General features: G+C 41.6%; 1 protein-coding gene across 1 annotated transcript; it reads right to left on the reverse strand.

Moving 5' to 3' along the window:
• Nucleotides 1–11280: 11280 nt before the first annotated feature.
• On the reverse strand, nt 11281–17489 carry dmap1 (DNA methyltransferase 1 associated protein 1). Its single transcript, XM_086048393.1, has 10 exons — nt 17062–17489; nt 16779–16870; nt 16302–16497; nt 16045–16203; nt 15766–15933; nt 15387–15572; nt 14839–14910; nt 13120–13192; nt 12337–12677; nt 11281–11930 (listed from the first exon to the last, which is right to left on the reverse strand). The coding sequence occupies exons 1-10, from the start codon at nt 17155–17157 to the stop codon at nt 11871–11873; spliced, it is 1443 nt and encodes a 480-aa protein (XP_085904519.1). The 5' UTR covers nt 17158–17489; the 3' UTR covers nt 11281–11870.
• Between the last annotated feature and the right edge of the window lie 1648 nt (nt 17490–19137).

Here is a 19137-nt window from a genome sequence, read left to right on the forward strand (position 1 = left end):
ATGTGACCCGCGTGGGCCGACACCATCATCGTCTCGTCTCTCTTTTGAAAGTTGTAATCAAGAGATGAAAGGTATCTCGGCAGCTGCAGGTGAGGCACGCTCACACACACACACACGCAAGGTCACCCCGGCTTGTGTGTTCGAGCCTAAGCGGGGAACAGATGTAACAATGCGCTTCATGCCGTGACTGTTGCTCTGCACTCTGCCACGGTGACAGTTTGACTGAGTTCTTAAGGAGATTTACATCGACTGAACCGGGCCTCGCTCGGCTCCAGGGCATCACATTCGGAATGTTCCATTTTGCAACGCAAACACATGCAAAAGTATGGATGTACACACACACGCATAGACTCCCCCCCCCCGAGCGGACCGATAAGGCTGGCTTATCAGAAAAGAAAGGGGAGGGGAGAAGTGGAGGGGTCACCATGTGATAATGGCTTTCACCAAATCCCCTCCTCTGTCACAGATTAAAACGCCTTGCTCGGAGAGCATTAGCAATCTCTCTTTTCATCTGTCTCCCCTTTTTTTTTCCTCACTTTGCCGCCGAGTGCCATCGGATTTCTGAGCCAATCTATTGTCACAGTCCTGCCACACATACAAGGAGAAGTCAACCTCAATCTGATAGGCCATTGTCTTATTCTCCCCATCGCTGATTCCTGCTCATGCTATTGATCGCAAAGCTGTCCCCCCCTCACATCTCATCACATCGCTCGGTGTGAAGGAGTGAGTTTGTCTGTGGGCGAATATTTGGACTTGAGTCACTGATAGAAAATGCGGTTGTGGTCGTATTGGAAGGATTTTCTCATTGTGGGAAAATGCTGAGATAACAGCTATTTTCTGTCGTAATTATGCATAAATTAGGTGGATGGCCGATTAAGGCCTATATGAATACATTTGACTTGACTTGTCTTGACTGTATTCATGATTCTCAGTACATTTGTGTTTATGACCTAAATGTACATTTTGCTACAGTGGCTTGTTTTCTGAAGTACTACAGTATCTTAGACTGTGGAGGCAAGAGGTGGGCCTAAATGCAGGGAAGCAAGGCAGGAGCACAGGATGTACAGAAAAAAAAAATCCCTAAACAAAAAGGAAAACAAGAAATTGGGACACAAAGTCCTAAAAAGTCAAAACTCAAAGTAACAAAGAAACACCAGGAAACAAAAAGGTCACCACTACAAGAATCATGACATGACAAGAGAAGATCAATAATGATCCGACAAAGACTCAAAGCAAGTCGGGAACTATACAAACAAATAGACGCAGCAACGAGGTACACCTGGACAAGACTGGTGGATGAGAGGAGCTGATTTTTTACAAACAAGGAACAGGGCTGACAAGAACAGGTGGGGACAAAAAACTAATGAGTAGACATAAACAAGAGACTTAAGGAAACAAAACACATGACAAAACAAAATATACTCAAAGCAATGCAAAAGTCCACAAACATAGATTATGGCTCTTGGCAAAGATGATTCTGGTTCCGATTCTGCATACACCCACGCAAGCCACAATATTATGGGGAGGAGTTGTGGGCAAGCCATTGAACACATTGAATATTGGTCCAGATGCAGATAAATGTTCAACTTTAAGATTTTTTGACTTTCTGTCTGTTTTCGTTCGAGACAAATTGTGATGTATCAGACAGAGGTGTGTGTCCGTCTAAAATATTTAATTAAAAGAAAACAAAAAGGCCAACGAGGCACTGGAAGAACTCCAAAACGACAAGGATCAAAAGGAAACTAAACAAACACTAGGACAGGACTTGAGTTGACTTTGACAACAGGCTAATGGCAAATGACAACGAATCGACAAGGACTGAAAGAAAGCGGGGAACTAAATACAGACAAGTTGACGATACAACGAGGAACACCTGGACAAGACACGGAGGGTAGGAGGGAGCTGATTGGCTAACACCAGAGAAAGGGATGACAAACACAGATAGACTCAATAACTTAACAAGAGACAGACAAAGGAACTCAAGGAAAAACATTAAACTAAATCTAAAAAAAAAAAAAAAACTCAAAAGACAGACTGTAACATTTATTATTGGGAAAACCTGCTAGAGAAAAAAATTAGTGCAGATTCCGAATTATTGCAAAAAAATCATCTAAAAAAATTAACCTGCATCTATGATTAAAAAAATGTTGATACAGTACATACAGTGATTCAATTTATTTAAAAGGAAGTGGAAAGAAATACAAAAAACAACATTAGCCTGACATGTTTAAGATTGCTCAGCGGAAGTCTGCACACTACAGAATACAGTTGGGAATTGTCTTTGTAAAGGCAGTATTTTGCTGTAGCTCTAGTACTGGAGCTCATCCCATTTCGTAGATGTACCTAATGTAGTGGCCGGGAGTGCCACTCCTCCACCACGAACACTTCCTCTTACCCCTTCCTCCCATGCACTCACCCCCTCCACCATGCCTCACAGGCCCGTCTGTCACCCCTCTATAATTATGAGGAGTGAGAGTAATGTGTTGCAGTATGAATAGGATTGTCGGCCTGATTGTGATGTATAGGCTTTCATTACCATGTCCAGGGCTGTGGCCTTCGCCATGTAGGAAATCCTATTTAGGCCCTAATTTAGGAGGCTCCCCGACCGTCCCGCCTGATAGCAATCACACACAGTAATTGTGTGCTGGGGCAAATGACAAGAGCGGAGACTCAGACGTGGAGGGAGGGAAAGAGAGGAGGAAACGAAGAAGACGAGGAGGATGGAGGAGGTCCTGACAATGATATATCTGCATAGTTTTATACTCAAGTTATTCTCTGCCCAATATTTTTGTTGCCCATGCATATATCTACTTGGGTGGTTTTGTTAGTACGACAATTTAGGGGCCATGTATGTAGAAGTGCATGTCGGCTTTCATGTGACGTTATGATGGACAATTGCAGCCTACAGCCCCCCCCCCCCTCCCCCCATCATTCCGTCCCAACAACAGCACTAATTGGGAGGAGGGATTGCACTAACTCAATAATTATGATTTATGGGATAATCGCTAGGGAATATCTCATATTATTCCCTGATTTGACAACAACACGTCGCCCGCCCTGGAGCAATCAATATTTACACATTTTCCATGTATAAGTAGTTAACTTTGAAATATTTCATTAGTTCCTTTTTAGGCGGGACTTATTCTCTGAGATAACATTGAAGCAGGTCTGACTCCACTTACAGGAGAGGAGATAATGAACGTCTAATTGACTCATTTAAATACTGTTTGCCTGCAGGAAGGCCTTTGCATTAAATGTTTGATTGCCCTCATATTAACTGTCATTAATCCCCTCTGCTCTTAATAAGGACTTTATGGGGCTTTTTTTTTTTTTTTTTTTTAGAACTAAATCTACCTCACTATTCTCTTTGCATAATTAAGTAGAATATTCAAAAATATGGAAATGAAGAGGCACTCACGATTTGACTAATGGTCTTTGTGCCAAAGGATTCCAATTACAGGCAAGCCTTTGCATTTTATGTTCTGCATCGGGTTATGATTCATTAGTTCGGGTCAATGCGGGTTGAAGTCGTTGGCTCTTTTGTCCAAATTTTACAGCACATGCACCCCAATGCTGGTAGGAATAGGTTTGTACACCTGTTGTGTTTGCGGACACAAGAACGGCGGCGATGTAGCGCACAGCAAACTTTAGCCATCCGTTACAAAGTGTCAACGAGCCCGACGGGGTGAGACACAAACTTGTCTGTGTTTATTGCTATTATTCTATACTCCTGTAGACTGTGCTCTGCCCTAATCTCTGTGGAGATCCTACTGGGCGAGCATGACAAATGGGCGGCAGAGACTCAGGCAAGCGTGGGCTCTGTGGAGAGGCTCGAGCTGGAAGTCTCACTAAGCCTGCTCAGTTCACCCTGGATCGTCTTTGCCGTGGCCTGCTCTAACCCCACAAGTGGAGAGGCTATAAGCAAATCAGTCGGTGTCCCATAAATTTCTGGGAATATCGCATACAAAAGTACGGCAACTCGAGTTGCCATACACCTTTATTCGGTACACCAGCGCAATCCAACAAGATTCAAGACGAGTGGTGTCAAAAACTAAAATAAATAACAATGGCTTTCAGATAGCCTCCAGGCAATTGACAGAAGTGAAAAAAAATATATACGTTTGTTGCATGTAGCGTGAATGAATTTTGTGTCCTGTTTAATGACAAGCCTCATGTTACTCATTGCTGCAAGCAAGCGTCGATAGTCTATTTTTTGTAGTAAAGCTCTTCAGCAAAAAAGGGGAAAAAAAGTTAATCTTATCCTTGCGATTCATCACAATATAAAGTTTGGCATGAAAATGCTACATTTCATGCTACATTGGCAAGGGAGGCATAGTAACTCATTTGGGGGCCCCCAGATGCTGACACTGGGGAAACAGTAACTCATGGGGGGGGGGGGGCTGGCCTCCACATGTCAAGGTGGGCCTTGATGCCGACACTGTACCAAAGTTGCCAAGCACAAAATGGAAGGATGATAAGTTTTGTCTATTGTTGCTTTGTTTTTTGGTTAGCTGGTGTACGCAAAACAATTTCAATGAAAAAACAAATTCCATTTGTATTTAAGTTTGTTGAGGACTGAGTCATAGGTGCTGAGAAATAAACAAAATGTTTGGGTTAAATATGGACAAAAATACTGAATGCGTTTCCTCTTTTCACTGTTTGACAACGGAACCACTCATTAAATGTGGATTTTATTTTGCCATTGGAGTCAAAGTTAAAGTCCCTCCTGCGACAAAATAAAACTGCCTCTGACAAAAGTTATGATTTGCATTGTGAGCTAAGCTTCTTGTGTGTGGTGACAACAAGATTTTGTTACTTTATTTCTAAGCAGGTGAAAACCCGCTTGGTATGCAGGACAGTTGTTCACCAGCAATGCCTGGAAACAACAACAACAATAACAACAACAACAACAACAACAACAACCCTTTTGTGACCACCTTCAGGGGACAAACCCACCAGAGACATAAATAAGAACACTCCAAATTTAAAAATTAAGAACTGAAAGAGCCTTTTGGATTGCGAAACGTCTTCAACAAACAAGAGGAGTCCAGTTACTGCACTTCAACCTGTTTTTAATTTTAACATATTGTAAAAATATTTCTCTTTTTCATACAGACAGCACAATGATTTCGTCGTTAGCACATCTGCCTCAGTTGAGAGATCTTGAGTTCAAATCTTGGCTCGGGCCTTTCATGTGTGGAGTTTGCATGTTCTCCCTGTGATTGTGTGTTTTCTTCCTCACAAGTTCCAGAAACATGCGTGTAAGACTCCTTGAATAAGACTCCTTGAATATTAAAGCGGAAGTCAAAGCATACATATTTTTTTCAAGAATATGTTCCCAGCAGGCCCACTAGTTGAAACACGACATTTTGATTAATTTTGCGTTTGTTTTTAAGCAGCAAAATGCACTCGTTTTTAGCCATCTCTGACGGCGGCCATTTTGTCTTCTGTCGACTGAAAATGACATCACAACTGCTCACAACAACCAATCACAGCTGACCTGTTTTCTGAATCTGAGCCTTGATTGGTGGTTGTGAGCAGTTGTGATGTCATTTTCAGTCGACAGAAGACAAAATGGCTGCCCCCGGGGATGGCTAAAAACGAGTGGATTAACCCTTATTCCACAAACGCAATATTTATCAGGATGGCCTGTTTCAACTAGTGGGCTTGCATAGAACATATTCTTGAAAAAAAAAAAAATCGCGTTAACTTCCCCTAAGTCTTTAAATGGTCTTTTGTGAACGTGAGCATTAATTATTTTTTTTTTTTACTGTACGCCTTGCAATTTTCTGGTGAGCAGTCCGGGATGTAACTTGCCTGCCTGATAACTGCGATGACATGCTCCAACTCACCCAAATGAGAACAAGTGATTAAAAAAATGGATGGTGATATACTTCTGATATTCAGATCTCATTAGATAGTGCAGTTGTACCCGATGAAGTGGCCTGCGACAGACACACACACAAAAACATTCCTTTTTCCAATTTGCCCCAACCATCCAGGTCAGATCGACTGGATGACGCCTTGCCAGCTCCACTTTAGTACACATATCGCATGAATACAAGCATGTATAAACGACTACAGTATAATGGGCTGGCTGTGTGGATGTACTCTGAGCCATGACACTGACAGCGCATGGGAATAGAACGCGTGGAGGCCTGCAAACACCTCTCTACCCCCTTTTGTGCTCCATGCTCCTCTGCGCCCCGCTGCCTCTCAGCCACGGGATCAGCTGCAGACGCTAATGAAACGTCAGTCAGGTAATTGAGGTTCTGGCGGTGGCGGGCCAACCAGGCAGGCAGTCGGCCCGTGAGGGTGATGACACGAGAACGCTGGCAGCCACAGGAACCCGGCGATACCCCCCGCGCCCCGCCCCCAGCTGCACCCGAGCCCTCCGCCCCCCCCCCCCCCGCCTGTGGAGTATCACAGCGGTGGCAGCTCCAGAAACAGCAGGGTGTAAAATATCGCATTTATGCTGACATTTCTCCGTGTCTTCCTCTTTGGGCGTAAGGTGTGTGCACAACATTGTTAACCACATGTTGTGCCAGCAGCCACATTGTTGGGAGTTGGAGGTTAAAATCCTTCGTTATTGCATCCCCGGGAGTGATGTCGCCAGACTCGCCGCTTGCTGACCTGCACAGCACTCCCAGTGAGTTATGGGTAATGTTTAATTCTCCTGCTGTGACAGCTGTGGATCCACATAGCAAATTGGATCCCCCCCCGCCCCCCTTTTCTTTCTCTTTGCTAGGATTGTGTTTGAGCAGGTAAGAGATGGAAGACAGTGGCTGCTCTGCTTGGCTGAGGTCCGTCACATTTGACACACGGGCCTCTCACTCACAAATCAAATCAAGTTTGTTTCTGACTGTCGTTGGTTGACCTCAAGTGGAGCTGTTTTATCCAAGTTTATGGGCGGTGTGCAATCACGTCTGACATGGGCGGGATGCTTTCTCTTAACCCTGGCAAGATTGCTGACTTCATCACGTAGTACTGGCAATCGTTGAAAAGTCAAATATGTGAACAAGGTGTCTTGTGTATGATCCTGTGGCGCAGGAGGGGAATAACAAGTTATAGTTTGCCATTTTTGTCACAGGTCGAACAGTCAAATTAAGACTCACATCCCAGCTAAATATATGAATAGCCGACACTTACACATACATCAGTGGCCTTGTCATTAGGTACACCTGCACAAGCATGTATCTAATATTGTGTGTGGTGCGATACAATGCTCTGTTGTGATTGACGGATGGTCAGAGGAATTAAATTAGCAATAACTTACTTATTGTGCGAGGAAATTGAAACATAATTCATTAAGACTGCAGTTGTACACCCGTGTACAATTAAAGTGAAGCTTGTTCAGCTTCCACTAAAGAAAAAAGCTTGAAATTTACTCATTTAATTTTTGGGATGCGAGCAGTATGATGAAAGTGTGGTTAGCGCGTTTGTCTCACAGCTCTGCGATTCCAATCTCAGCCACCCTGTGTGCTGTCTCTATTGGCTGGGTTTTCTCCGGTTACTCCCGACTTACTTCCACATTCCAAAAACATGCATGTTAGGTTAATCGAAGATTCTAAATTGTCCTCAGGTGTGCATGCAAGTGCGATTTGTCTCTATTTGCCCTGGGATTGGCTGTTGACCAGTCCAGTCCAACTCTCACCCAAAGTCAACCCGAATGAGGAGAAGCAGTAGATTTTGTGAGGAATCATCCTTTTTACCTTAAATTGTTAATACTGTATGTGTATGTGACAATTGTGTGAACTGAACATGTTCATGCAAACCGAAAACGAAGAAATGTTAATTTATCATTTTTATCTCATGGCCAAAATTAGACCAATGGTATGCGTTCCCATCTATAGCAATGTAGGGGAGCTTGAAGGACAACGGTTGACCTGAGGCCAACAGCAGCATAGAATTGGGGAATAGGGAGTCTAGATTTAGTCCAGTCCGTCTTCTCTACACTACACTCCGCTCAGCCTCCCCGGGGCTTTAATGGGAAGAGGGGACAGTGGGGTTAATGCTTTGCTGTAAGCACTGCTTAGTACTAGTGATTGGGTTGCAGAACTTCCCCCACAAGCAAAAAAATCCAGTGGAAATGACTTCCATCGTCCAGCCCTGTAGGCACTTGTCATTTTCAACTCCTCCTCTCCCTTTGTTATAGCCCTACGTCCCACAGAGGTCATAGGTGAATTTGATGTGATGATTAAAAGTTTTCTCCCTCAAGGTGACCTCAACACCGGCGGAGGGGAAAGTCAAAGTCGGCGACATGAAGATGAAAGACGGGCTTGGAGGTGACAATCTGTCCGGGGTGAAGCGCTCATGTATACGCTACACAAGATGCTCCTATTGTGGCCTCCTCCTCCTCCTCCTCCCCTTTGTTGCAATCAATGATTGTATGTGACATGATAGGTATAAAGTGCCACACCTCGGAAAGGAAGCATCGACAATCTAATCATTGTCACATCAATGATTACCACAAGGCGTGATGCATTTGAAGAGGCTTCTATCACATCTGCAATTACCTGCCTCTTCCTACATTAAGCCCCTCGGTACACAGCCTCTCTCTTAACTGCGTGTTCAATCACTTGCACCAGCGGCAGCCTATTGGTGCGGCCGAGCGACCCCTTCCGCCCGACACTGACGTATGCCCACGATTAACCTGGATACAGTTCAATTATGATAAACAGCCCGCACACCTCTTAGGCCGTGATTAAAGCTTCAGCCGGGCCTGATAAAGAGATCCCATCAGCGGCACATAACACACTCCAAACTCATGTTTCTCACATCAGTGTTGCAGACCGTACAGCGAAAAGCCTGGATGTAGCCCTTCTTTATCATTCACGCACGACTGGTGAAGCAATACCCCCTTGCGCACCGATTTTCAATTTAGTGGTATTTATTAATAATCTCCACTTTCTCGAAGCCCAAGTTACACGATACACCCGCCGCCACCGCCATATAACTTAAGAAAGGTTTAGATATTGAGAGATAAGAGGGCGAGCAGTTTTGATGAATGGATGAGCAGTGATGAAGAGGAGATATCAGAAAGAGAGGAGCATTAATCCAGCCTTGGGCCAGAGCTATGGAGCCGGAGGGGGTGTAAGGGGGAGCGTGTGAGGGAAGGAGGGGGCAAAAGAAAGATAGCCTCTTGGCTGTGTTCTGTCAAGGGAGAAATTACACATTTACGGAGGTTTTTTCAAGCAACGACGGGCACCATAGATCAAACCACTGGATTTATGAGCCAATTTTCAACATGAAATATAGACACAGAGAATCAATTTTACCCATGTTTACTTGCCTTCTCTCTTCTTTCTTTTTCCCTAAATCAAACAACACATGGACCAGAGTTTGTAACCTTAACAGTGTGGTTTAATGATGGAAATGCAATTCAACTATATCAGACTTGGAATGTTTCGTGTATGCTCTGTAGAGTTTGTATATTCATACCCCAATTCCCGTGAAGTTGGGATATTGTGCAAAATGTAAATAAAAACAGAATACATGTATTTGCCAATAATTTTCAACGTGCATTCAGCTGATTACACTACAAAGACAAGATATTTCATGTGGAAATTGAAGAGCATTACTGTAAAAAAATGTAACAAATATTCTCTGGTTTTGATTTGATCCAAGAAACGTGTTCCATAAAAGCTGAGACAGGCAACAAAACACTGGGAAAGTTGAGGAGTGCTCAAAAAAACATCTGTATGGAAGATTCCAAAGGTGGACACAGGAGGTTAATTGGACACAGGTGAGTGCCACGATTGGGTATAAAAGGAGTCTCACGGAAAGGATCAGTCGGTGACAAGCAAGGATGGGGCGAGGTTCACTAATTTGTCAACAACTGCAAGAACAAATAGTCAAACAGCTTAAGAACATTACCTTTCCCAATGTACAATTAAAAAGGAATTTAGGAATTTAACCACCAACAGTCTATAATATCATCAAAAGATTCTGAGAATAGGGAGAAATCTGTGCACGTAATTGCACCAACATTGATTGAAAACCGTTGTCATTTCACACAGTTCATCGCTACATCACAAATGCAAGTTAAAACTCTACCTTGCAAAGCAAAAGCTTAATGTCATCAACGCCCAGAAACACCGCAGACTGATCTGGGATCAAGCACATTTGAGATGAACTGGCGCGAAGTGAAAACATGTGCTGTGGTCTGATGAGTCCACATTTCAAATTATTTGGGGAAATCATGGACATCTTGTATTCCAGGCAAAGGAGGAAAAGGATCAAAAGTAGTCAGTGGTGTCGTTTAACCTATGTTGACATAATTTCTATGCAAATTGTGAACATGTTGGCCCAGAAGGGGGAATCTTCTGCGAATCTTTAATTACATAGACACAAATAGTGTAAACAGGGTTTACATGATTACATGGGCTTGGAAATGCATCAATGTCAGTCTTAAAACATTGTAAAAGTGCTTAAGTTGTTCAAGGGAAGTCAACACAAATTTTTTTTCTAGAATATGTTCTCTGCAGGCCCACAAATTGAAACAGCATTCTGATAAATACTGCATTTGTGGAATAAGAGTTAAACCACCCATTTTTAGACATCTCCAGGGGCAGCCATTTTGTCACTTCTGTCGATTGAAAATGACATCACAGTTGCTTGGGGCTCAGGTAACGACCAATCACAGCTCACCTGTTTTCTGAACCTGAGCCCTGAGCATATGTGAAGTGACAAAATGGCCGCCCCGAGATGGCTGAAAAGGGGTGGATTTTGCTGCTCAACTCATATTCCACAAAATCCATAATATTCAGAATGCCGTGTTTCAACTTGTGAGCCTACATAGGACATTCTTGAAAAACTGTTTGGGTTGACGTCCTCTTTAATAATTTAAGCACTTTTACAGTGTTTTTAAGACTGACATTGAGGCCCTCATCTGAATCCTGTCTACACTATTTGTGTGTAATTACAGATTCCCATTGATCCCCTCTTCTGGGCCAACATGTTCCCAATTTGCATAGAAATGATGTCAACATAGGTTAAACGACACCATTGACACGCAATTAGCAGAATTATCAGGAGGGAAACTAATTACATTCCCATGACTGTGCCAGGACACTGATCGCTGCTTAATTATCACAGTAATGAAGTCTTTAGTTGTCACTTAACGTAAATGACACATAAAGCAAGGAAGTCATGAGTCTACATTCTCCCTGGCAAATGTGTATTCAAAGGTAATTTTCCAAACAAAGCGTCTGACAAGGGAAGGGTGCCTGAAATGTTAAATGCATACTGTAGAGATTAAAAACGCAGGGTCACAGCGAGTGAAACAGCACATCGAGGTTTATTGAAACAATGACTAACGCATCATTAAGGTCACCTTAGTACAAACAACAAAATGAGTCGGCGGTGATGGGAGCAGAGCTCGTCAGCCCTACAAGAGTATACAAACACATCTCCAGTCAACATTACAGCATTATTAAGACAGTCTCGGGAGCCTCGTGGATCGAGGTCTTCCCACTCTTTCATTCCAATTCATTTCAATTACTAAGTCCTCCACATCTTCTCCCCCATGTCCCGATTAGCTCAGCCTGGCAATTTACAGTTGATCTTGCCTCATCTAAGGCTGAACATTGGCGAAAGAAGGTAGAACAGCAGTAATGGAATGAACTGTCACTCAGTCGTCACCTTTGTCCCAGCGATGGTGAGCAGACTGGGCTTGGATGGGTCAGGCAGCTGCCATTAGTAGCTGAGAAGTTGCGTTTGTGACTCTGTGACTGGGTGTGTGTGTGTGTGTGTGTGTGTGTGTGTGTGTGTGTGTGCGTGTGTGGCATCCTGCCGTGTCTCGCATGTTCAGCCGTCACGTTTTCTTAAGGTGAGACCTCGCTCCCATCCCCACCTTGTAGAAGTCAACATCAGGGCTTCTTCACCTTCTTCACTGACGACGAGCTGGATGCCGATTCTCTCCGCTTGCGCTGGAATGTGATAAATGTTACATGTCATCTCATCAAGGCCAACTCACGAGTAAATCCTCTTCACTCTCTGCCCACATGACTAAATCCATTTTCCTCAAATCACCATTGCGGTTATTGCGCCTTTTCCAGAGGGGACTTTCTTCAGGCTTCTGACCGACTGAATTAGACCTCAGAATGTATTTTGATGTGTGTGAAAAAATGTTGGAGACAGAATTTTTTGGCAGAATGCTTTTTTTTTTTTTTTTTTTAAATACACATGTATCTTTCTAATTTAGTTCATAGTTTTCATTATTTTCTGTATATTTTTCCACAGTGGGGCTCCAACCATGAACGCCAGGATCGATTACTCAATGACCCGATTATCAGAGACCAGGCGTCAACTGCTGCTGACAGATAGCGAACTCACCGAGTTGGGGGTCAGTGGAGCTCCGACCACGTCAATGATCTGTTCCTTGGCTTCAACCTTGATGTCATCAGTGCCGGGCCACGCCTGGGCCTCCCCCAGCGGAGCGGACGCAGTCATGCTGTTGGTGCCACCAGGTTCTACGCCTTGCGGTGCAGACGTCGCCATCATCCCGCATGCTCCTCCACTTCCGACCTTCAGCAGGGCTTCGTAGCGGTGACGCAGCATCTGTTGTTCGTACTCACAATTGCTGTGTGCCTGCTTCAGCTCGTAGAGGAGCACCAGGTCGCTTCGCAGCTCGTTGAACATCTGCACAATTTCTTCCGTCGGCATTGGGTTGAGATCTGCGGTATAAAAACAACAGTAAAAAAAAAAAAAAAAAAGTCAACGTGATTTAATTTAAAAATGAGGTAAAATTAAATAAATCTTTTAAATACTTTGTAGGTGTGTAAAATGCTTTATATTATTGATAGAATTCTCATGTTATTCAGAATTAAATTATGACCAACCAGCTATAAAATGAAGAAATACATTTTAATTAACAAATTTGAGGACACAATTGTCTCAAATAATGCAACAAAAATGACAAGACGTTTGATAATGTAAATGCTCAGTAGACCAAACATCCACAAAGTTCTGATACAATGAGCTGAAACTGAGTATGTATGTACGCACATACGTACGAATGTACGTATGTATATGTTTCTGTATTAATTCCCAATAAAAGGCAAACTTTTAAGTTCCATGTAGTGCCTGTTGCGATGGGACAACAAGTTTCCCACTCACCCACTCCTTGATCCACCAGAATCTGCTCAATTGCCTTGATCTTCTTCTGGCCCACTGAGCCTGGCAGTTTCATCTTAAATCAAACAAAAAATACAGAGTGTGAGAGGCACACCCTCACAGATGTGATTTCGGGTACGCAAGGGATATGATGATAAACAAATCTGGCTTTTTAATCCGTATGAAATGCACTTCAGCGGGCCAGATCAAAATGTTTTCATTCACTGAACTCTGTCTGACTGATTAGAAGGAGGGGAACACCACTCCGTAGTTGGGCTCATGCACGTCGTATGGAGAGCAGCAGCTCCTCATCAGTCTTGAAGATGAATAAGGCTCCACCATTGCTGATCTTACAAACACCGGTCGTCAGCAGAATTAATCATCATGGTGCTAATGAGGGCTAGTGAGCACAAGTCAAACATTCGGGCTGGAGTGTCATGTTATTGCTCAAACTTAAATGAATTGGTTCAATATTAAGATATATGAAATACAAAAACCTGCCCAGCATCTCCTGTCTTGTGAAGAAAAAAATCCAAGTATAAGAAATACAAAGTAAGCCTCACAAAATGTGAATGAATTTATTATTGTTGCTTATTTCTTTATGAATCCACTACAGGGCTTGAGGCTGCGAGCAATATGCTCACAAATGCGGCCAACTATTCAGTGTGCGCTGGTCAAAATTTCGTCCGGTCGCGAGTGCATTTTTTATTACCCCCTCTACAGTCTTACTGTTTAAAATGTGGTTGAAAGTTGCCATCTATTTTAGTACTTCAGCTAATCTTCTGTTCCTGTAGGCTCCTTTTGCAATAAGAGAGCGCCGTCTCCTTATCTACGGGTGCATTCTGCCCCACGCCGACTGTTCGGAAATCCAGAGCGTTTTTCAAAAATGCTGCACGGGTATTCAGGGTGCCACACAAAAAGTAGAGCGCACTCGTCTGGCATTAGGAGCTTGATTTGCTTTGACCTGTAGGAACCTCTTTGGCTGCTGCAGCAGCGTAGAAAAAGAAGCAGCAGCAGAAGAAGATCTTTTCAGCAAAGTAGGTTTGAGGGAGACAAATTACGGCCGTGCCTGTATTTTGTTTCCCGACTTGTGTTAAATAAATAAATAAGAGCCGATAAAGGCTCATTTTCCAATTTTCAAACAAAAAAAGGGAGAAAGAGAGAAACACTCTGCCGCTTAGCAGATGAAGGTGGGGTTGGGCCTTTCCACATGTGAACGTTCAGAACAAAAAATTCTGTGCTCGTGTGACCAATGAAAAAGTTAGTGTAGAGCCCTGAACTGGCTATGACAGCAATCCTCAAGACATATTTACTTAAATAGGCCTATACATAGTCCAAGCATTAGTATAAATTCCTATTATATGTGTCTGCAAAATAGAGAGCAAAAAATTATTTTGAGACTGAGTCTTTACCAAAAGCAATGACACAATCTATTGAGCTTGTTTTTGAGTTTTATGTTTGAATATATTTATCATATTTTTTATACAAATCTATACAACTTGTCAGTACCCACACGGTCTATTATTTTGTCCAAGTTACCCATCAATTTAAAGTGTTGCTCTCTTTCACGATGCAATGTGAAAGAGCTCAACAAACAAGCCATGATTTGCGTTTCCTGAAAAATGACGGTTTTGGACATGCGAGGATTCTTCTTGATGCCAGCGATAAGTCGAAAGTGGCTGAAATACTACTAATAAAATGTGTTGGAGCAATGGTACTCACCCTCTGGCTGCGCAGCGTAACTCCAGAAGATTTAAAATCTGGGAATTTGATGCCTGCTGTCTCTGGAACAGCCTGAAAAACCAAACAAAAAAACAGAGATAGATTCAACTGTTTTGACAAAATATACAGGTAATAAAGTCACTGTCTATTAACCCATTAAGCCCGGGAGCGCATAACCGCGTTTCTACCACTAGAGCCGTGATATGATATGGCTTGTAGACAATTACGATATTGAAATCTTTGTAACAGAACAGAGGATGGTAACTACTACTAGATTTTTTAAAAAATAAAAAGGCTTAAGTATACCTGCAAATTCAAATAAAGGTTTTGTATCAGAAAGTATAACAATAACTAATAGTGTTCAGTTTTATTGACACTGTCAGAAAGGTTTTGAGTCAACATTGTTGTAGTCTGTAGTAATCTAGTAAAACATAGTAATAATAATAATAATAAATACTGATCTATACCAATCACAGTTAATTAATCAGATATGTTTAAAATCATGTGAACCACATCTAAAATGATGTTATTAGTGCATGAGTGGTTACCGGTTTTTCTGTTTCTCTTTTTTGTGGAAGTTTCTTTTTGGAAACTCTCTTTTCGGCACGTCTCAACTCTGTGGTCGTATCAGCGGCTTTTATGAGCTTCTGCAGATCCTGAGCATTCTTCTCCCGCTCCTTCTTCCTTGTTTCAATCTTTCTCAGCTCCTGGATTAGATATTCCTCTTCTGCCACCTGTAGGTAAAACAGCAGAAGTACAAGTAAAATGAGCAGAGCTGCCAACCGAAAGAAATTCACTTCCAGAAATATAAATTCAAATCTATTTGAGCAGATTAGTTTACATTAGCATGACGCTGCTGGAAAATCTTTACATTTGGAATATCATATTATGTAGCAGTTCCTTCTAAGAAAAAGCAAGGTTTCTCACTTGTTCAGGTGTGCGATTGAAGAGCTTGTCCAGCTGCTCTTTGCGTCTCCTTTCATGACCGGCATCAAAGATGTAGATTTTGGGGTCGGTCCCTGAAGGCGCGCGAACCTTGGTCAGCTTCCCACAAATACCATAGTAGCGCTCTTTGAGATCTTCTACGGACCGTTTCTGAAAGTATGAACGGAGAAGATATATTATTGAGGAAAAAAAAAAAGAGCCTTTACTCTGTTCTAAATCTGTAACTTTGAACAATAATGTGGTGGAGGGAGGGTTGATTACTCTGTACTGCTGGTGATCATAACGGTCATGCACTACTATAAAGCGGAGGTCAAAGCGTTTGCACAGGTCAAACAGGTGGTCCGTCTCTGCTTTAGTCCAGCTGTCGTCGTGGAGATGCAGCTGGTATTCTTGCTCCGAATACACAGGTACCTGCACTGTCTATTCAGGGAACCAGGAGGAAAAGCAAAATGTACTTCTCAATAAGGGAAATATTTATGTCTTCTGGCTCAAGATAGCAGAGACAGAGACATTCCCACCTTATTGAAGCGGGCAAAAGGATAGTCTTTGCCCTCCTCTGCCACTCGTCGCCAGTGGTGGAATATGGCACCATCCCTTCGAGCCGGATTACTGAAGGACATCCACTTCCAGGGACGAACCTTTTTACAGCCCAGTTTGGCTTTGACTGTCCTGTAGCCCTGAGTGGTGTCACTGGGAAGCAGTGGGGGTGCATCCCTGGGAATTGTCAAAAGACGAACAGGATTGTTATTTTTTTTTTTAATTTGCAAGGAATAAGAGCATGGGGATATGCAAAGTTGTAAGAGAATGCTAGGATATTAAGGTGGAAATACAGAGGTGTCGTGAAACTAAGTACTGTACTGCAAAGTAATTAATCAGATACAGTACAACCAAGTCATGTTGACTCAAATACATTGAGCACATTACGGATGAAACACTCACTGAATCTTAACCTGTACACACATTCAAGGTAAAACCATTACAAGAAAATTACATACTTTTTATCAGAATACAGGAGCGCATAGACCTCTCTGTGCATTCCCTCTGGCCTCTTGAAGGTCAATGTTTCAGTTGTTTTCTTGGACTTTTTCTGGGATGGATAAATAAAAAAAATGGATTACCTATCAACCAATCACACATTTCACATACTGAACATTACAATAAATCATAATTCATGTGGACTTAAGGAAATGCGGTTTATTTCCATAAAAGACCTTTTAGGAGAACCATACAACACATGTACCAATTGCAAAGAATGGGTAACTACGGTTTAACTCTCACCTTGTCAGAATTTATTAGGTCTTTCTTGCTGATCGGGCCATCGTTATCCCCTCCCGTCAACTCTAAAATGTCCCTCACATCAGCACCGGTAGTCATGATGCTATGAATGCTGTAAACTGACGCTTCACACAACTAGTAAACAGCGTATTCATGCTCTGGAGCTTATTCGTTGACGTGTAAACAACGCGTTACGCGTTGCAGGCAACAGCTAACGCTACTCATTTCTACTGTATATTTAAATAGAATCGCAAAGGACCACGATATACTCTAGGACAATCTCGTTTATGTGATGAAGGTTTAGCGTAACGATTGCTACTATGTGGTCTAATATTCCCTGCTATTGTTCTGGTTAGCCATCACATGGTTAGCATTTCAGACTCCTTCGCTTGACGTAATTTTTCCCCCGTCTTTTTTCGCCCGTCTTTTTTTTTTTTTTTCTTCTTCTTCTTCTTCTTCTTCTTCTTCTTCTTCTTCTTCTTCTTCTTCTTCTTCTTCTTCTTCTTCTTCTTCTTCTTCTTCTTCTTCTTCTTCTTCTTCTTCTTCTTCTTCTTCTTCTTCTTCTTCTTCTTCTTCTTCTTCTTCTTCTTCTTCTTCTTCTTCTTCTTCTTCTTCTTCTTCTTCTTCTTCTTCTTCTTCTTCTTCTTCTTCTTCTTCTAATGGAGGTTTATGGCAGTTGGCAAGAAGCTGTCGGGTGCATTACTGTTATCTACTGGTAAGGAGTGTGAACAAGGCATGCCACTGTTATTGACTCAGGAGATTTTTTAAAATCAAAATAATAATAATAATGATAGTAATAATAACAATAATAATAATAATAATAATAATAATAATAATAATAATAATGACGTCTTCTCCGTTGTTTACGTTTTACGTAAATTGGCTGTCAATATATGATATGGCGCCACCAATAGGAGTGGAATGTTTTACCGTTGCACCATGCCCGTTGGAGGATAATGTTGTACTACGTACTTCCAAAATGGTAGCTTCTGGATCCTTAATTTCATTCAAATTTGAATGAATATGCGGTAGAGAAATGGAAGCATGGGTGAGTTTTTTTTTCTTTTTTTTTTCTAACAGCTTTATTAAACAATGTCAATCTCAATTCACTCACAAAATAAACACACAAAATAAGCAAACACACACATATACTGAACTGTGCAGTATAACAAAAATAAAAATAAGAGAAAAAAAATAAGTCTACTCAGAAAATAAACCCATCATATTATTATGTATTACAAAAGCCTTTTTTGTTGTAATTCTCTTCAATATCTTTTCAAAATGTCCAATTTCTTTTACATAAATCAAAAACAAAAGGCATTTTAAGAATCTGCATCAATGAATGAAATGTTTTGCCATTATTATCAAAACGTTGTAAATGTCCTGTTTCATGTGTTTTACTGTCCCATATTTAATGTCTTTGCACTCCAGTTGAGTGAAATCCTGGTCCTTTTCAGACATCCACTTGTCACCACCTGTAGATATTATTCATCACCTTAAAATGTGTTTGTTTTGCTTTTGGTGGGTAAAGCAAGGTATCTTATTCTAATTATAGTTTTAATCTCTTCAGTGTATTCTTTTAACAGATTATTTCTTTTTATGGGCGGTAGAAATATTTTGGATGTAAGTTTACCTCGTAAGAATTTATTAGTACATTTTTTATCAACAAAAATAAAAAATAATAAAAAATGAACCTCATCTATAACAAGTGATGGCATCATTGGTATTCTTCTATCATAAGTCAGCATTCCTTTCACCATATTTACCATAGCTTGTGGTATTGCTCGAATTACTACATCATATTGTTGTTTAGTACATCTTAAATCAAATTTAGCCACCAAAGCCTCATAAGAAACAAGTTCTCCTGCATTGTTCATTATATGTAGAATCGACCAAATACCCTTTTCTACCCAATCACGATAAAACAAGGGTTTTCTTCTCGCTAGAACATATCTATTGTTCCAGATAGGAACAGAATGTGGAGTAAAATTATGATTATATATCAATTTCCAATACAAGAGGACCTGCTGATGAAACTTGGACAATTTAAGGGGCAGCTTAGAAATACAAAAATCACAC

The sequence above is a fragment of the Filicampus tigris genome, chromosome 12 (genome assembly GCF_054856515.1).
Source record: "Filicampus tigris isolate MCC_2025a chromosome 12, RoL_Ftig_1.0, whole genome shotgun sequence".
NCBI lineage: Eukaryota > Metazoa > Chordata > Actinopteri > Syngnathiformes > Syngnathidae > Filicampus > Filicampus tigris.

Excerpts from the sequence above, each read along its gene's own strand:
- dmap1 (XM_086048393.1), bottom strand. The coding sequence starts at position 17,157 with ATGACTACCGGTGCTGATGTGAGGGACATTTTAGAGTTGACGGGAGGG. Across the intron at positions 16,204-16,301 it reads CTTTTGCCCGCTTCAATAAG|ACAGTGCAGGTACCTGTGTA; the intron begins GTGGGAATGTCT and ends TTCCCTGAATAG. Across the intron at positions 13,193-14,838 it reads TTACGCTGCGCAGCCAGAGG|ATGAAACTGCCAGGCTCAGT; the intron begins GTGAGTACCATT and ends GTTTGATTTAAG.